We start from the raw sequence: 14390 nt of genomic DNA on the forward strand, positions 1-14390 counted from the left end.
ACACAATAACCAAGAGTTATAGACTTCTATTTTTTTTTTTTTTTTCGGAACAAAATCCTAACATTGGAGTTATATCTTTATTGTCATTTCCGCTGTCTTGCATGAGGTACCATACTGTCTAAACTCCTGCCAGATAAAAATAAAGTTTATTTAAAAATATGTATATTTTTGTGCATATATTCACAATAAATGCTGACTGAAAAATGTAGCAACCTTTAAAAGACTCTGACATGTTTCCTTTCAGAGTCAGAACTAAAAGAACTCTTTCCCATTGCTTTAATCTATTTCTTAGATTGTGATTTTGCTTCTTTGCTTGATATGAAAATATTTAAATAAAAGTAGTTATTTCCAGCAAATAATTGGACATTACTGGGGTGGGGCAAGGGAAAACACTTTTATTTTGTTGTAGCTAAAGAGGTGCCATGGAAAAGGGTAAAAATGAATTCTAGAATGACATTTCCCCAAATACTGGATCTATTCTAGTGGATCACAGAGTTGTATTTTTTTTCTTGGTACATACTGTTGCCTGGAACATTCTGGATGTTGACAGTGTAGAAGTGATACTCTTTGGTTCTTCTCAACTGAGTGTAACAGCAGATCCCTTCCATTTTCCTTAGAGTGAGTTCACATCTTTCTTGTATTTGCTAGCTTGTCTATGGGGAAACCTTTGGAAGTGTCTTATTTATGTTCAGAAGTTCTTGTGCTCTAGGATGTCAACAGCCTATTGAACTTTGCTCTTGTCCTGTTGTATTCAAACAAGCATGACTATAGTCAATGCAAAATTTAAGTTGAGATTGTTCTTTTGTAGCATTAACCTGTATTTTATACTATCTAGACAAAAACAATGGATACTGCAGAACTTGGTGAATTCTTGATGTGTGTTTTATGTGGCTAAGTCTGTCAAAATACCATCATGTGAGTGGTTGCCCCGTGTGTTCGATCATATGTATATTGTTTTTCTGGTTCACTTGTTTTGTTTGCCTACCAGGGTGGGAGAGTCCTTTAGGAACACTGCTTGTATTCTCTGCTGTAAGAAATCAATCTTTACTCAATTCCTTTTACTGTATGTGTAATCCATTGTTAGAGGAAGCAAAATCTAAGAACAGCTACGTAGGCAAAGCCAGATGATAAATTACTTAATTGTCTGTATCTTAGAAATTCTTCTTCATGACTCTTGCTTCTACCCAGTCATGGCTCATGAGTAGTATTCCTGTTTGTTGTTTTTTTTTTTTTTCCTTTCTCTGTAAGTGTATGAAATGAATAGATAGGAGAGTAAAAGTTCAATTCATTTGGAAGAAAAGATTAGAGCATACGGAATGGTACTCAGGAAATGCCTCGAAACATAACAGGATGCAGGTATAGCTTACCTAAATAATGCTTCAATGCTGCACAGTAGATGACTTTGTAGAAAACCCAGGTGAGTTTGCTGCGTAGTGGTTGATATGGTGTAGTTGCATTTGATTGATTTAAAGTCTTACGTGGGTCAATTGTGGGGATAAGAAATTAGTGTGCAAGTCTGATTCAAGGTTATCTGTCTGATTATGCTGCAAAGTATGCAAAGTAAGGAGCTTATTTGAGTTTAAAATTCCATTCTAGCAGTACTGAACAAACATTTGAAATAAGTATTTTTACTTCGGTTGTATTTTCATGCCTTTGTTATTATCCACACTGCTAGAAAGCATTGCATTACAAACTGGACCCAAAGATCTTTCTGATTTTACTTTTTGAATGTATGTTACGTATGAAACATATGTATATATGTTAAGTATATGCATTCACATGCATAACATACATGCTTAGCATATGCTTTATATATATATATATATATACACACATAATTTCACCACAGTTTAACTTGTGTACACTAGAAGAGCTGGAGCTAAACTTCAAGATTTTGTGGGTGTATAGTTGTGAGTCTTGAACTCTATTAAACAGATGTTTTCAGATAGGTAGAATTTCTAAAATGTTCTTTCGGTGTATACTTGTCCTGTTAAATGTTAAACAAGCAATAATGAGGTAGAAGGAAGACTCAAAGGAGCCGCTTACATGAATTCTGTTAGAACTAGGGGATTGGGAGGGAAGCAAACAAAGTAACTAATGCTTTCAATGGTAATACAGATTCATACTTTTTAAAAAATGCAACTTAATGATTATTTGCCAGCAACAATTTGTTCCTGTAACTGTAATATTGTCTGAACAAATATTTTGCTTTTTGAAGTTAAGTCTGATGTCTTGTAGGTTCAGAATACGCAAGAAAGGAATCTTTGATCAAGCTTACATTTCTTGATTTCTCAGTCTCTTCTTTAATGTCTGCTAAATGCATGCTGTCAGTCTTGCAGTAAACCCATACTACCTTTTAAGGACAAAAATACAAGTATTCTTATCAAGGAGACAAGAATTTAAAAAAATACATTAAATATAAAAGCAAACGGAAAAAAAACAGAAACCCAAACTAGCTGAGTTTGTTTGGTTATGCAAAACTATTTCTAAGTACATTAGAAAAATGCACAAGCTGATTTTTAGCACATCACCTATATTCTTTTATGTTCATGCATTATACATGCATAAAGTTTGATTGTACATATATACATGCATATATATGAATCAGATCTGAAATACTCTGTGCATTCCTCTAAACTTGTCAGTAGTACTTCAATAATTTCATTATTAGAATATTGTGAAGTTAGTATAGCATATTTACACTGAATTTGTGGATAAACGGTAGCATCTTATAAAACAAATTATCCATACTAAGAAGGGTCATGCATTGTGTTATGTTTCTGAAGAAAGTTTCTTACAGCTTTCTGAATTCTGGCTTATCTTTGTTTTGGAAGAGAAGGAAGAATGATTATGAATCTCTAATTTTAGGAAAACATTAACTTTATTCTTTTTATTCAAAATGCCAATGCTGTAGAATGGGTCTCTGCAGGGGAGTTAGTTATATTATAAAAATAAACAACTGTGCTAGAGGTTCGAGGTTTAATTATCAAGTAAACACTGTTTTAAATAGAAACTAGTTCAGTATACTCACGTTTGAGTCTTAACGTGACAGAACTGTCTGTAGAAAGGTGTATTAATGAAATCCACTGAGTATTTTTTGTCTGGTTGGTTGGTCAGTTTGAATTAATGATATGTGAGGAAAAATTCCAGTATGTGAGAATGAAGTTTCTGTATTTTCTTTCACTTCTCTTGATTTTGCTTTAATTTTTCTGTTCTCTTTAATTCAAGTTCATTCTTTTCCAGCTTTTATGGAGTTCTGTTAGAAAATGTGTCATTTTGTATAATCTTTGAATTCTACCATGGCTTCTATTTTTATCTTTTTTTTTAACTTTTTGATTTTGTCAGGGAAAATAAAATATCTTCATTTCCCCCCTACACTGTTCACTAAACATTATCTGTTCCTGGTTTGTTTTCAGTATTTGCTACACAAACTAGCTGTGTTTCATTCCCTTTCTCATTATGCTGAACCAGTTTTAAGGTTTGTTCTTTCCTGAAAAATATTTTCTCTCTGTAACGCAGTGGTTTTCACTCTGTAATAACTGTTGCCATATTAAGAAAAAAGTTTGCATAGAAGTACTGTTTGGAAGGATAAATGAATTGCTATATATGGAGGAATGATGTATACAAAATATTTGAGGATGGTGGCAGGAGAAAAAAGAGAACAATAAAAATATTTGCTAGAATGGTGAGGATATGTAGAAAAAGGGAAGAGGTCTACACAAGAGAAGCAGACGTTTGTTGTAACTCAGCAGAAGTTAAAATAAAGGTCTCTGCTAGAAAGTAAAGGATGGAACGGATGAACGCAAAGATACAATCCACAAAAAGAAACTGTGATACATTTAATAACTAAGACTTTTGCTAAATACATAGATTAATGTCACTGCACATCTTTCTGGTGCCCTACTATCACTGTAGCTCACAAGTGACTTAAATGATAATAAAGAAACAACTCCTAACAGCCTTTATCTTAAAATCAAATATGTGAAATTACTGCTTTTTGTATGTTTTAGCTCCAGGAATACTGAAAAAGTTGTTTTTAATGTTAAACTAGTTGTCAGGTGTTTCAGCATAATGCTTAAGAGGACAGGGAAGAACATTTCTATCTCGTGGAGATGCTGGTATTCAGAACAGGGTTTTCAAAATTGCTCCATCTATCTATGAAGATTGTGGATAGCTTATTGGTCCAACATGGATGCTGTGGATACCACAGCACAGACACTGTAGAGCACTTGAGCAAGCCTGCCCTTGCATAGCTTGCTTTGTATTCATGGCTGCTACCTGTACTCTGTAGGTTTCTTCTGTAGGTGAATTACTTAGTGTTTATTGGTGACATGGATACTGTTTGCACTAATGACATTGGTACTATTTGTCCTAACTTTCACATGCTGGTTTAAAAGCAGTGGTTATTGGATGCAGTTTCAGCTCTATTATTTGATGCCTGTTGGTTTTTTTCTTAACATGTTTTTCTTCTTTTTTGTGTCTGACATTGTATGAAGCAGAATTAACCATTTGGAATTTGCAAACCTTGTGAAGATATACTTCCTTATGTTGACCCTTTTTTAATGTTTCTGTACATTTCATTTAGATAGTACATTAAAGACAAAGCACTTGTATTTCTACCCTGAGACAAAAGCTTTTTCCTCAGTTATAGCATTACTACTATGAAAATAATGTATATAAATGCTGTTTTGATTAGTGCAAGGGTCACAGCAGTACATGGAATTAAAACATGCTGCTGAGGAAAAATGTGGAGTGCTGCTATATATATTGAAAACTAGAGATGCTTTAATGTGAATGCCTTAAAAATAGAACGCAAGAATCTAACACAAAAAGTTGAAACTGTTTTTTCTGATGACATTGAGATTTTGCTATGTGGAGTACACAAAGTAGTTGCCATTGTTCAACAGACTTGTCTTGCTTACTTGAGCTGCAAATTCAGTTAGACGTAATTCCTTTCATATGGTGATATAATATTTCCGGCTTCCTCACTTAGTAATTTTTTTCTTCATGAATTTTGGAGGATTTTCATCTCTGTGGCTAGATTTTTGGTGTGTTGAAAGTGTAAGTCAAAAAGTATTTTTAATGTAATTCTCAACCACAAATATAATTTGTACAAATGACTGTCTTTGTCTAAGCTTGACTGGATGATTCTGTTCATTTCTGCACTTATCAGATTTTTTGTTCAGTAACAGCAAATATTTAGTTCCCCATTACTGTGTTTTATGGTGGTGCAGTTTTGGGTATGGTTGAAATAGTACCAAAATGAAAAGAATGCTATAAAATTACATATAGTAGATTTTTACGTAACATAGATCCAATGTGGTTTCAGTACATGCATGTTCTTTTTATAATTGCTTCTTGTCTAGCAGATTTTTTTTTTCTTAATAGAGACTCTCAGGACAGCAGCAAGAGATAAATAACTTAATTCAGAGAAAAATTGCTGTGGATGAAGAAAATGCCTGTTTGAAGAATGAATTCAGTAACTTGAAGCAGAAATTTAAAGATAAAAGCCAAGAACTTAAGGTATATTGACTTGTACATAGTTCTGTAAGACTGTAGCTTTGAAGTAGTTCTTTAAGCAGTGTCAGCCTTTGTGGCACAGAAAGTGACAAGCTTGGAGAAAAAATTGCCTTAGGCCTTGCTATACCTTACCATTTGCTCACATATGAACTCTGAGGAAGATGCTTTAAAGCCAAGAATCCAAGCTTTATAACTTTCAGATAAATAGTTAATGATGGAAATGGAGCAAAGAAAGTAGGAGTGTGAAGATGTGGCTTCTTGTAATTAGATTCTGATGGGACTGGCATTATTAATTGATAAAGCCGAGGTCTGGGAGGATATGTCTGTGTGGGTCTCAAAAATAGCTGGGGACAGCATCAAAGGCAGCTTGATCAATTAATGGGCTCTTTGCAAATGTGTACTCATCAAAGCTGTCATCCAGCTAAAAAATATGACCCTTCCACCTGCATGAAAGAGGCCAATAAAAGTACACAGGTGACCTTGGCCATCAAATATAGAAGAAGCTGCTGTGAGGGTAAAACTGCACAGTTTATATTTGCTGATTAGTTCTCACTTTTTTTGTTTATCGGCCCTTGTGGTACTGTTCTACAGGACACTGAGGAGTGTGCACAGAAGAAGGAAGAGCAAAACAGACTGGTTATAAAAAGCCTGGAGGAGGAAAATAAGGGATTAAATGCTTGCTGTGCTGACCTGCTAAATGACCTGGAGAAACTGAGGAAGCAGGAGGTACAATGGAAAGCAGAAAAATGTGGCAGTGATGCCAGAATAAAGGTATGAGGTGGAATGGATTCATAGATGTTATTTCAGAAATAACTTCTCCAGACATTTGCACTACAAGTTATTTTCTTTAAATAACAAGTTATATATTCAAATCTACCAGTGGGGACTTGCATTCATTTACATTCCTTCACTTAAGACCCACAGCTTTTTAAAAATTGATGTTGCAAAGCAGGAATCTGACTTCAAATAGTCATCTTAAAATGTAATCATTAAAAAATAAAAGATACTGTATTTTAAGATAAAATATATATGAAATAATAAAAGCTTAAAAGTATTATCCATTCACAATTTTTTTTCTCAGTATATTATTTACTTGCCTATAATTTGGTTGCAGTAGACCTGATATTTGTTTTGGAAGAACACATTAAAACTTTAACTGCAGTTTTGAATAAATTGTGTTCTAAACTCCAGAGAGCTCCCACTGTGGAGGCCTTATTATTGAATATACTATACTAAAAAGTTATTTCCATTGTTTACGATAAAAAGAAAAAGGAAATAATTGGATACATTGTACAGAATATTGTATCTTTTATTTATATGTTACTTTGTCCTGTTAGGAGAAAATTGGCAATTTCTATTTAATTTTGTATTTAAAAAAAAAAAAAAGCTGCAAACATGGTATCAGAGCTTTTGATATTGTCTCACATACATGTCAGTGGATCCTTCTATTAAAATGGCTAATGAATTCTTACAACACTGTTTTCCTTTATGCCATCAATGTACATCACCTTCCGGTATATTGAATATAGCAACTGTGTAATCAGCATGTTGCCTGGAAACATCTTCTCCTCAACCTCTCCCCCTCCTGCTTCCCCAGTAATTTAATTGTTTTGATAATACTTCTGATTCTTCTACTGATCAAAAACCTTTGTACAAAGTTTCATTTAGATCTTTCAACATAAGAAGTTAAGTTCTTGCAAATCATAGCCCTTGGAGTGGTTGTGATGAAAGATTGTGATTTTCAGAACATGATTGGCTTGCTGGCAGTTTGAGTGAAATGATTTAACAACTTAGAAGTGTTTTTACATATTTCAAATTGTTTAAGGTATGGCTTGTAATATCTGATAAATTATTGAAAATTGTTACCAACACCTTCAATAAAACAATGAAAATTCCTAATCTGCCTGTTCTCCTGGCTACTAGGGCGTGCATCACAGACATATGATTTCAGGGATTGGAATAAGTAGTGTTGATGTTTTGTATTGGGGGGACAATGAAGTCAAGATAGTGTGTCAGAAGAAACTTTGTGAGAAGGGTGCTTCCTGAGCCAACCAGGAATGACATGCAGCTGGATCTCTGTTCAAAATCAAGGAAGAGCTAATCGGGGAACTAATAATCAATGGAAGCCCTGGTGGTTGTGGACATGAAATTGTTAATCTCAAGAGCCTGAGAAGATGAAGAGAGGACAGTAGTACAGTACAGACCTAGAATTAAGGAGTGGGCTTTCAGCTTGGGAATAGGTGGAAACAGGTGGAAATCCCATGAGCACCTAAGAACTCAGGAAAAGCTATAAAGCTATCAAGACTTCAAAGACAGCCTCCACCAAGTCCAGGTGTCTTCCACTTTCATACTGAAGAAAACAGGTGGCTGGAAAACAAGTGGCTGCATCAGGAAACCAGCTTGATTAAGCAGAACTCATCACCAAATACCGGAGTATAGCAGGAAAATAAAAAAAACAGTGTGCAGGTATTGAGAACTACATAGGATGAATTCAGAAACATTGTGTGGGCACAAAGGAGAAGTGGTAGCCTTTCTACTGTAGAGGCTTGAAGTGAGTAGAGTTAATAAAAGTAATTTTTTGCACTACTGAAACTCTGAACAAGGAAAATACAGTCCTTTTCCTGGCAGGAAGTACTGAACAGTGGCAGGAGGCAATAGATAAAGCTTACAAAAGGGACGGGGTTTCAGAAGTACCTATCAGCAGAAGATTAAGTGGGAGTTAGTGAAGAGAACTTGACTTATACTTGATATCCATGGGACCAGCTGAACTGCTTCCAGGACTGCTGAGAGGGTTAATTCATGTCAAAAGTTGAGGTCTCCAATAAAAAGCATCATCCAAGACCGAAGATGGGTCAGCTTCACTTCAGTCCTCAGAGAGTCTTACTAGAATCAATTTCTGGGCACATAAATGAGAAAACAACTATAAGCAATAAGTATGGATTTACCTAAGTCATTCTTGACTTAAGTAAACCCTATTTTGCAATAAAATGACTGCATCTGTGAAGAGAACAGCAGTGAATGTGATTGACCTTAACTTTAGCAAGATTTTTTTTTGCATAGTCTTGCCATTTTCTTGTACAGTCTAAGATGTTACAGGTGGATGGATGAGTAACAACATGTTAAAAAAAAAAAAGCAACAACAAACTTCTTGAATGCTTGAATTCAGAAGGCTGTGGCTAATAGGTTATACTCTGGTGGCTGGTAATAAGTGGCATAATGCAGGATTAAACTTGGGCCTACTTTATTTAATGTCTTTATTAGTGACTTGGAGGAAGAGTAGCAGGCATGCTTGTCAGGTTTGCAGATGACAAAAAACTGAGGTGAGCAGTTGATGTGCTCAAGAATACAGCTGCTCTGGAGATCTTTACAGAAATGTGCTGCCTGTGGGGACCTGTGTGTATGCAAGGGTGTGGGCTCTTGAAGGCACAGAGCCATGTTGGAGCTGTGCTTGGAGTGGTGCAGCCTTGTGGGAAACCCACACAGAACCAGTTTGGGAAGGACAGCATCCTGTGGGAGGGACCCCCCGTGGAGCAGGGGCAGAGATAGAGTGTTAAGCTCCCATGGGGGAGCTGCAGAGATAGTGTTAAGCACTGACTGAAGCCCCCATTCCCCTGTTTCTCAGAGAGGGGAAGTAGAAGAGAGTAGATGAGGAAAGTGGTTTCAGTTTGCTCTTAGTTTTCACAGCTCTAGTCTGTTAGCAATTGGCAATAAATTACGTGAATCTCCCTTATCTCCAAGGCAAGCTGGATGGGGCTTTGAGCAACCTGGTCTACAGGGAAGTGTCCCTGCCTATAGCAGATGGGTTGGAACTAGTTGATATTAAAGGTTCCTTCCAATCCAAACCATTCCATGATGCTATGATTATGCTGTGTCTGTTTCTTCCATGATGGTAACTGAGATGTGATCTCCCTGTCTTTATTTCAACCCATGAGTTGTGAGGTTTTTTTTGTCATATTTTCTTCCCCTGTCCTTCTGAGGAGGAGGAGTGAGAGAGTGGCCTTGTAGAGCTTAGCTGCCCATTTGTGTTAAATCACTATATGCTGTGATCTTGATGCCCCCACTTGCACCTTGTTTTTCCTATGTGAGGTTAGACAAGTGACTATACACTTTTTGGTAGTGGACAGATTTAGGTGAAGTTGGTTATCTTACAGGACTTTTGGAAGGATTGAAAAGCATATTAAAATGCTTATCTGCAGGAGGGAAATGTTATATGTGACATCTAGGAAGTAATAATATGTTGCCTCATAATTGTTTATGTGCATTTGGTTAAGTATGCATTTGTAAAAGTCATGCAGTTGATTTTATAGTTCACCACCATTTTTACATATAGTCTTCCTGTAAATATTTGTTAGAAACCTTAAACCTAAATTTGAGTTTGTCTTTTTGTTCCTGACATTCCCTCTTTCTAACTCAATGCTCTCAGGAATCAATATTGGATGGCAGATTGGCTCTTAACAGGATTGCTTACAAACAATAAAGAATAATAATTTCCCTGTCCTCAGAGACTAAATACAACATTATCACGCTACACTGTAGTGGGCTGCAGATTATGTTCTAATGTAATATAAGATGTCCCTATAATGCTTTTAAAAGATAATTTATGAGCAGATTCAATAATGGAATTGTACTGTTGTTCTCAAGTGACTGTAAGAAATGTTTATAGATAAAAATTGTTTGAATTTTTAAATGATACCTACCCAAAAAGTGTCACTTTTGCAGACTAGATCTGGTTGTTTCCAGACCTACTACTAGAAACAGAACAAGGGGTCTGAAATTCAACTTGTAAAAGTGGAGAGAAAAAAACACAAACCTGCTAGGTCTTGATTGTCCATTTAATTTAAATTTTTAAAAAGTGCAGACTGGCCAATTTTAAGTGGAGGTGACCTAAAAGACAGTAGAATTGCATAGTGTTTTGTTATTTTCTAGTTGACAAGGTACTTTTAAAAGTACCTCATGTCTGAAGGTTAAAGCTTTTAAAGACACAGTGAGAGTTGTTCTCTTTTAAAATGAAGCATGCTGAGAAACAGATATCTGTGTCAAGAGGAGTCTGGAATTTTAGTTCCTCTGAATAATTAGTTTTGTTAAGATGAGAACTTGAAAAAATGTTCTCTCAATTCATAACAACAAAAACATGAAAACAAAGGAACTGTGTTTAAAAAAAAACTTCCTAGCTGTGTTTGAAGCTACAAGTAAAACCTTGGTGTTAATTCACCTTGAGTTCACCACCTGTGCAAAACTGTGCTTTTTCATGGCTTATCTATGTGTATTTCTTTTCATGTTTTATTTTTATTTTTAAATTCACCTTGACTTTGAATTTTTGGGGTTTGTTCTTCAGTATGAAGTAGATGAAATGCTTATGTAATGTTTTGCCACATTTTTCTGCTGTATTATCTTCATTTCTCCAATTTAAGGTTACTGTTTTTAACAGGATGTAATGTTTAGTGTCAAAATTCAAAGAATTTGATTGTAGTGCACTTCTGATACATCCAGATATGTAACATTTGTGCTATTTTATACAAGGCAGTTCAAAAGTGAATAATTTCAGGGAACTATGTTTCAGCATTTCAAATTATTTTGATACTTGTGATATCATTGGTGAAAGGGAAATATGAGCAACTCTTTATTTCTTTAATTAAGTCTGTATTTAAGTGGAAAATTTCAAACACTGCCCTCCTAGGAGATACTTACGTTGATTTATAGATAAATCCAAGAATACTTGCCATACTGAGAATAAGTAATTATGAGTAGTGTTGTATCGAAGTAGGTCTAGAGGCATTGCCACACTCTGAAACTCTGATCTAGATACAGATGTACTATATCTGTTTTCATTCTTGCCTCAAAACACCCTGGGAGAATCATAATATCATAGAATTGAATCACAGGATAATCATGCAAAGCTTCTTAAAATCTAAAGTGCTATTCTAAGCTCCTACACTTCCAGAGAGCTCTAGTTAAGATCACTGTGTAGAGACATGTCATTCTTGTTTGGGTGAGCTGGCCTGCTCTGCACGTCTGTATTTCCCTCATACTGTGCTAACTTCTGTAGTTAGGCTTTCAGTAAAAGAGGAGTTATGACTTTGTTATCAGTGAGCAATTCATTTTTTTTTATCCTTGTATACCATTTCTTATTCTGAATTAAAAGTGCAAATTAAGAACATCTGAGACTGACAGGAAGTCTCACAAAAAATTTATACCTGGGATTCTTAGTTCCTATGTTAAATACTGTACAATCTTTGGAGACTTTTAAACAATAAAAGTATAGCTGGTTTTTGTAAGTAGTAACTTTTTTCCTGTTTGATACCAATGCAAAAAGCACTGTTTTATCAGTAGTTAAATATTGTCATATTGCTTTGCAAGGACTTTATTCTACTATGCGCAACAAATTAATTAGGTGAAACTTCTTAGAGTATATGTCCGCCTAAAATTTGACATGCTGTTTTCCTGGATATCACATTTTCTATGTATGCAGACATGCACATATGCGTACTTATATTTGCTTAAAACACAAATACAAATGTATGTAAAAATAAATGTGTATGTGTAAATAATGTAAAAATAAATATGTATGTGTCTGCACATACAATATGGCTAGACTTGTAGATAATATGCATAATTTTCAGTAGATTTCAACTCTTTCCTATATATTACTTACAATATACTCTAAATGTTTTCTTTGCAGACATTGGAAACCAATTTAACGGTTGCAAGAGAACAACTAAAAGAGTTAAGCAGTAAATGCAGTAACTTGTCATCTCAGCTAGCGGTGAACCAGAAAGAACTCTCCCAAAAAGAATGTGATATGAACAGGACTAAGTAAGCATTTCATGATTTGAAACTTAACTTGAACTCTGAATCTTCTCAAGCAGTGCATTTTCATAGCATACTTTTCCATGAAGTGTAAAATGTCTGAATGCGTAACAACAAATACAGACTCTTTAATACTAGCATTGGGTTTAAGAATGACCAACCTTCACTATAAGTGACAAAGTATAAGTGACATAATCATTTAAATGGAGAGGGCAAATGCCCTTAGCTTAGAAAAAATTCAAGCCTGTCTTTAACTTTTTAATTAGTGTAAAATCTGATAGAGTCAGCAAGAATCTACGTAGGCCTGTGCTAAAAATTCAAAATGAGATGATTTAAGCTTTACTGTAAGTCTTACACGTCTTATTCTTACACTGGATTTAGAAGATAAGTGTTACATTTTTTGAGATATGGAAAAGAACGAAAGGATGTGAAAGAACGAAATATGTGAATTGACTAGACTACTGAAGCCCTCAAAATGATGTTAATGGCAAAAGTCAAATTGGTAGGTTTAAGTGGACTGAGAGGAAATTGTACATTCTTCAGTATTCCCTCAAGCTGTGCTTGAGCTGCTGCAGTTGGGATGCAGCTCATATGTATGAACATTCTGCTTTCTAAATGGAGGTATGTTTATGGTAAGGAGTCAGTACTAATCTTTCTGTAAACAACTAGAAATATGATCTTTGATGCCTCTGAAGTACATAATCTTCCTCGTATTTGTTTAAGACTACTGGAAAAAGTGATATCTAGTTATTTTCATATCTAAAAGACAGAATGGTTGAGTTCTCAATTTTCAAACAAAGTAAACAAGGTTAATAGAAAATTTTACTGAAAAGAAACTGCTATCAGATCTCCCTGGAGCTTTCTCCAGGTTAACAGCTCCAGCTCTCGTAGCCTGTTCTCCTAAGAGAAGTGTTCCATCCCTTGAATCATTTTGGTGGCCTTCCTCTGGACACATTCCAACAGATCCATGTCTCTCCTGTAATGAGGACTCCACATCTGGACACAGTACTCCAGGTGAGGCCTCACCAGCACAGAGCAGAGAGACAGGATCACATCCCTCAACCTGCTGGCCACTTTTCTTTTGATGCAGCCCAGGATACGGTTGGCTTTCTGGGCTTCAAGGACACATTGCTGGCTCATATCTAGATTGCCATCCACCAGTACCCTCAGGCCTTTCTTTTCAGGGCTGCTCTCATTCGTTTCATAAGTTTTTAATACTGATCTTTCCTAGAATTAGTTTTATGAAACTCCAATCAATGTCATGCTTTTTTTTTTTTTTTTGACTTTTTATTTTTCCTGTAAGAATTCTTTGGTTTTGTATTTAGCAGTTAAATTATTTTTTTTTTAATTTTTAAATAAAATGTTTAGTCTCACCTTCTTTCTGTAGCTCAAAAGTCAGTTAATAAGTTGTTTGAAAAAGTTTTTGTCTAAGAAAAAGTGGTTTAACTCTGGATCAGCAGCTCAAAGGAATTGCTGTTCCTTTTTCTCTGTAAACAATCAGATTTCACGTTTGTTTCTGTGTAAAGAATTGTGGATTTTTCTACAGTTATGCTAATGTGGAAGTAATTAGATAAATATTTACAGTGTTTCAAGCAAAATTTCCTCAGGTTACTGTAATCTTACTTTTGTGTCTGAAATGAATTATTTCTGCTCTTCTGTTTTGACTTTCAAAAAAACTGTTTTTCATAGCAGTCTTTTCCCTGTGACTTAAAGAGTTCATTTAGGTTTCTGTAAATTTTTTATTTCCCATTGTATACATCTTGAGATTCTACTCTAACAAAGGTGTGGGTTTTTTTTGGGGGGGAAGGTATTGTTTGTTTGTTTTTTAAATAATCTCAATAATATCAGTGTTAAATGGATTTAAACACTACTCCAGGTATCATGGTGTGTTTGCTGGGGAAAAGGCCTGCATGCTTTCCAACTTTTGTGCTTAGCTGGAAGAATATTCTGTTTTCACTTTCACTCCATCAGTGTTGCTGATGGAGTTTTTTTGCTTACATTTGCATTTATTTGGAGTGTACAGTATGCAACATTTTTACAAACATGTACTTACATTTTTATGT

At 35.1% G+C, this 14390-nt stretch overlaps 1 protein-coding gene across 1 annotated transcript in view; it reads left to right on the forward strand.

The window, feature by feature from the left end:
* CNTLN (centlein, centrosomal protein) overlaps positions 1-14390 on the forward strand; it is a 191099-nt gene that overhangs the window by 42654 nt on the left and 134055 nt on the right. Inside the window, exons 5-7 of the mRNA XM_015280215.4 lie at positions 5389-5523; positions 6112-6291; positions 12200-12333. Of these exons, the coding sequence (XP_015135701.2) occupies positions 5389-5523; positions 6112-6291; positions 12200-12333 (449 nt within the window). The remainder of the gene's footprint in view (positions 1-5388; positions 5524-6111; positions 6292-12199; positions 12334-14390) is intronic.

The sequence above is a fragment of the Gallus gallus genome, chromosome Z (genome assembly GCF_016699485.2).
Source record: "Gallus gallus isolate bGalGal1 chromosome Z, bGalGal1.mat.broiler.GRCg7b, whole genome shotgun sequence".
Taxonomy (NCBI): Eukaryota; Metazoa; Chordata; class Aves; order Galliformes; family Phasianidae; genus Gallus; species Gallus gallus.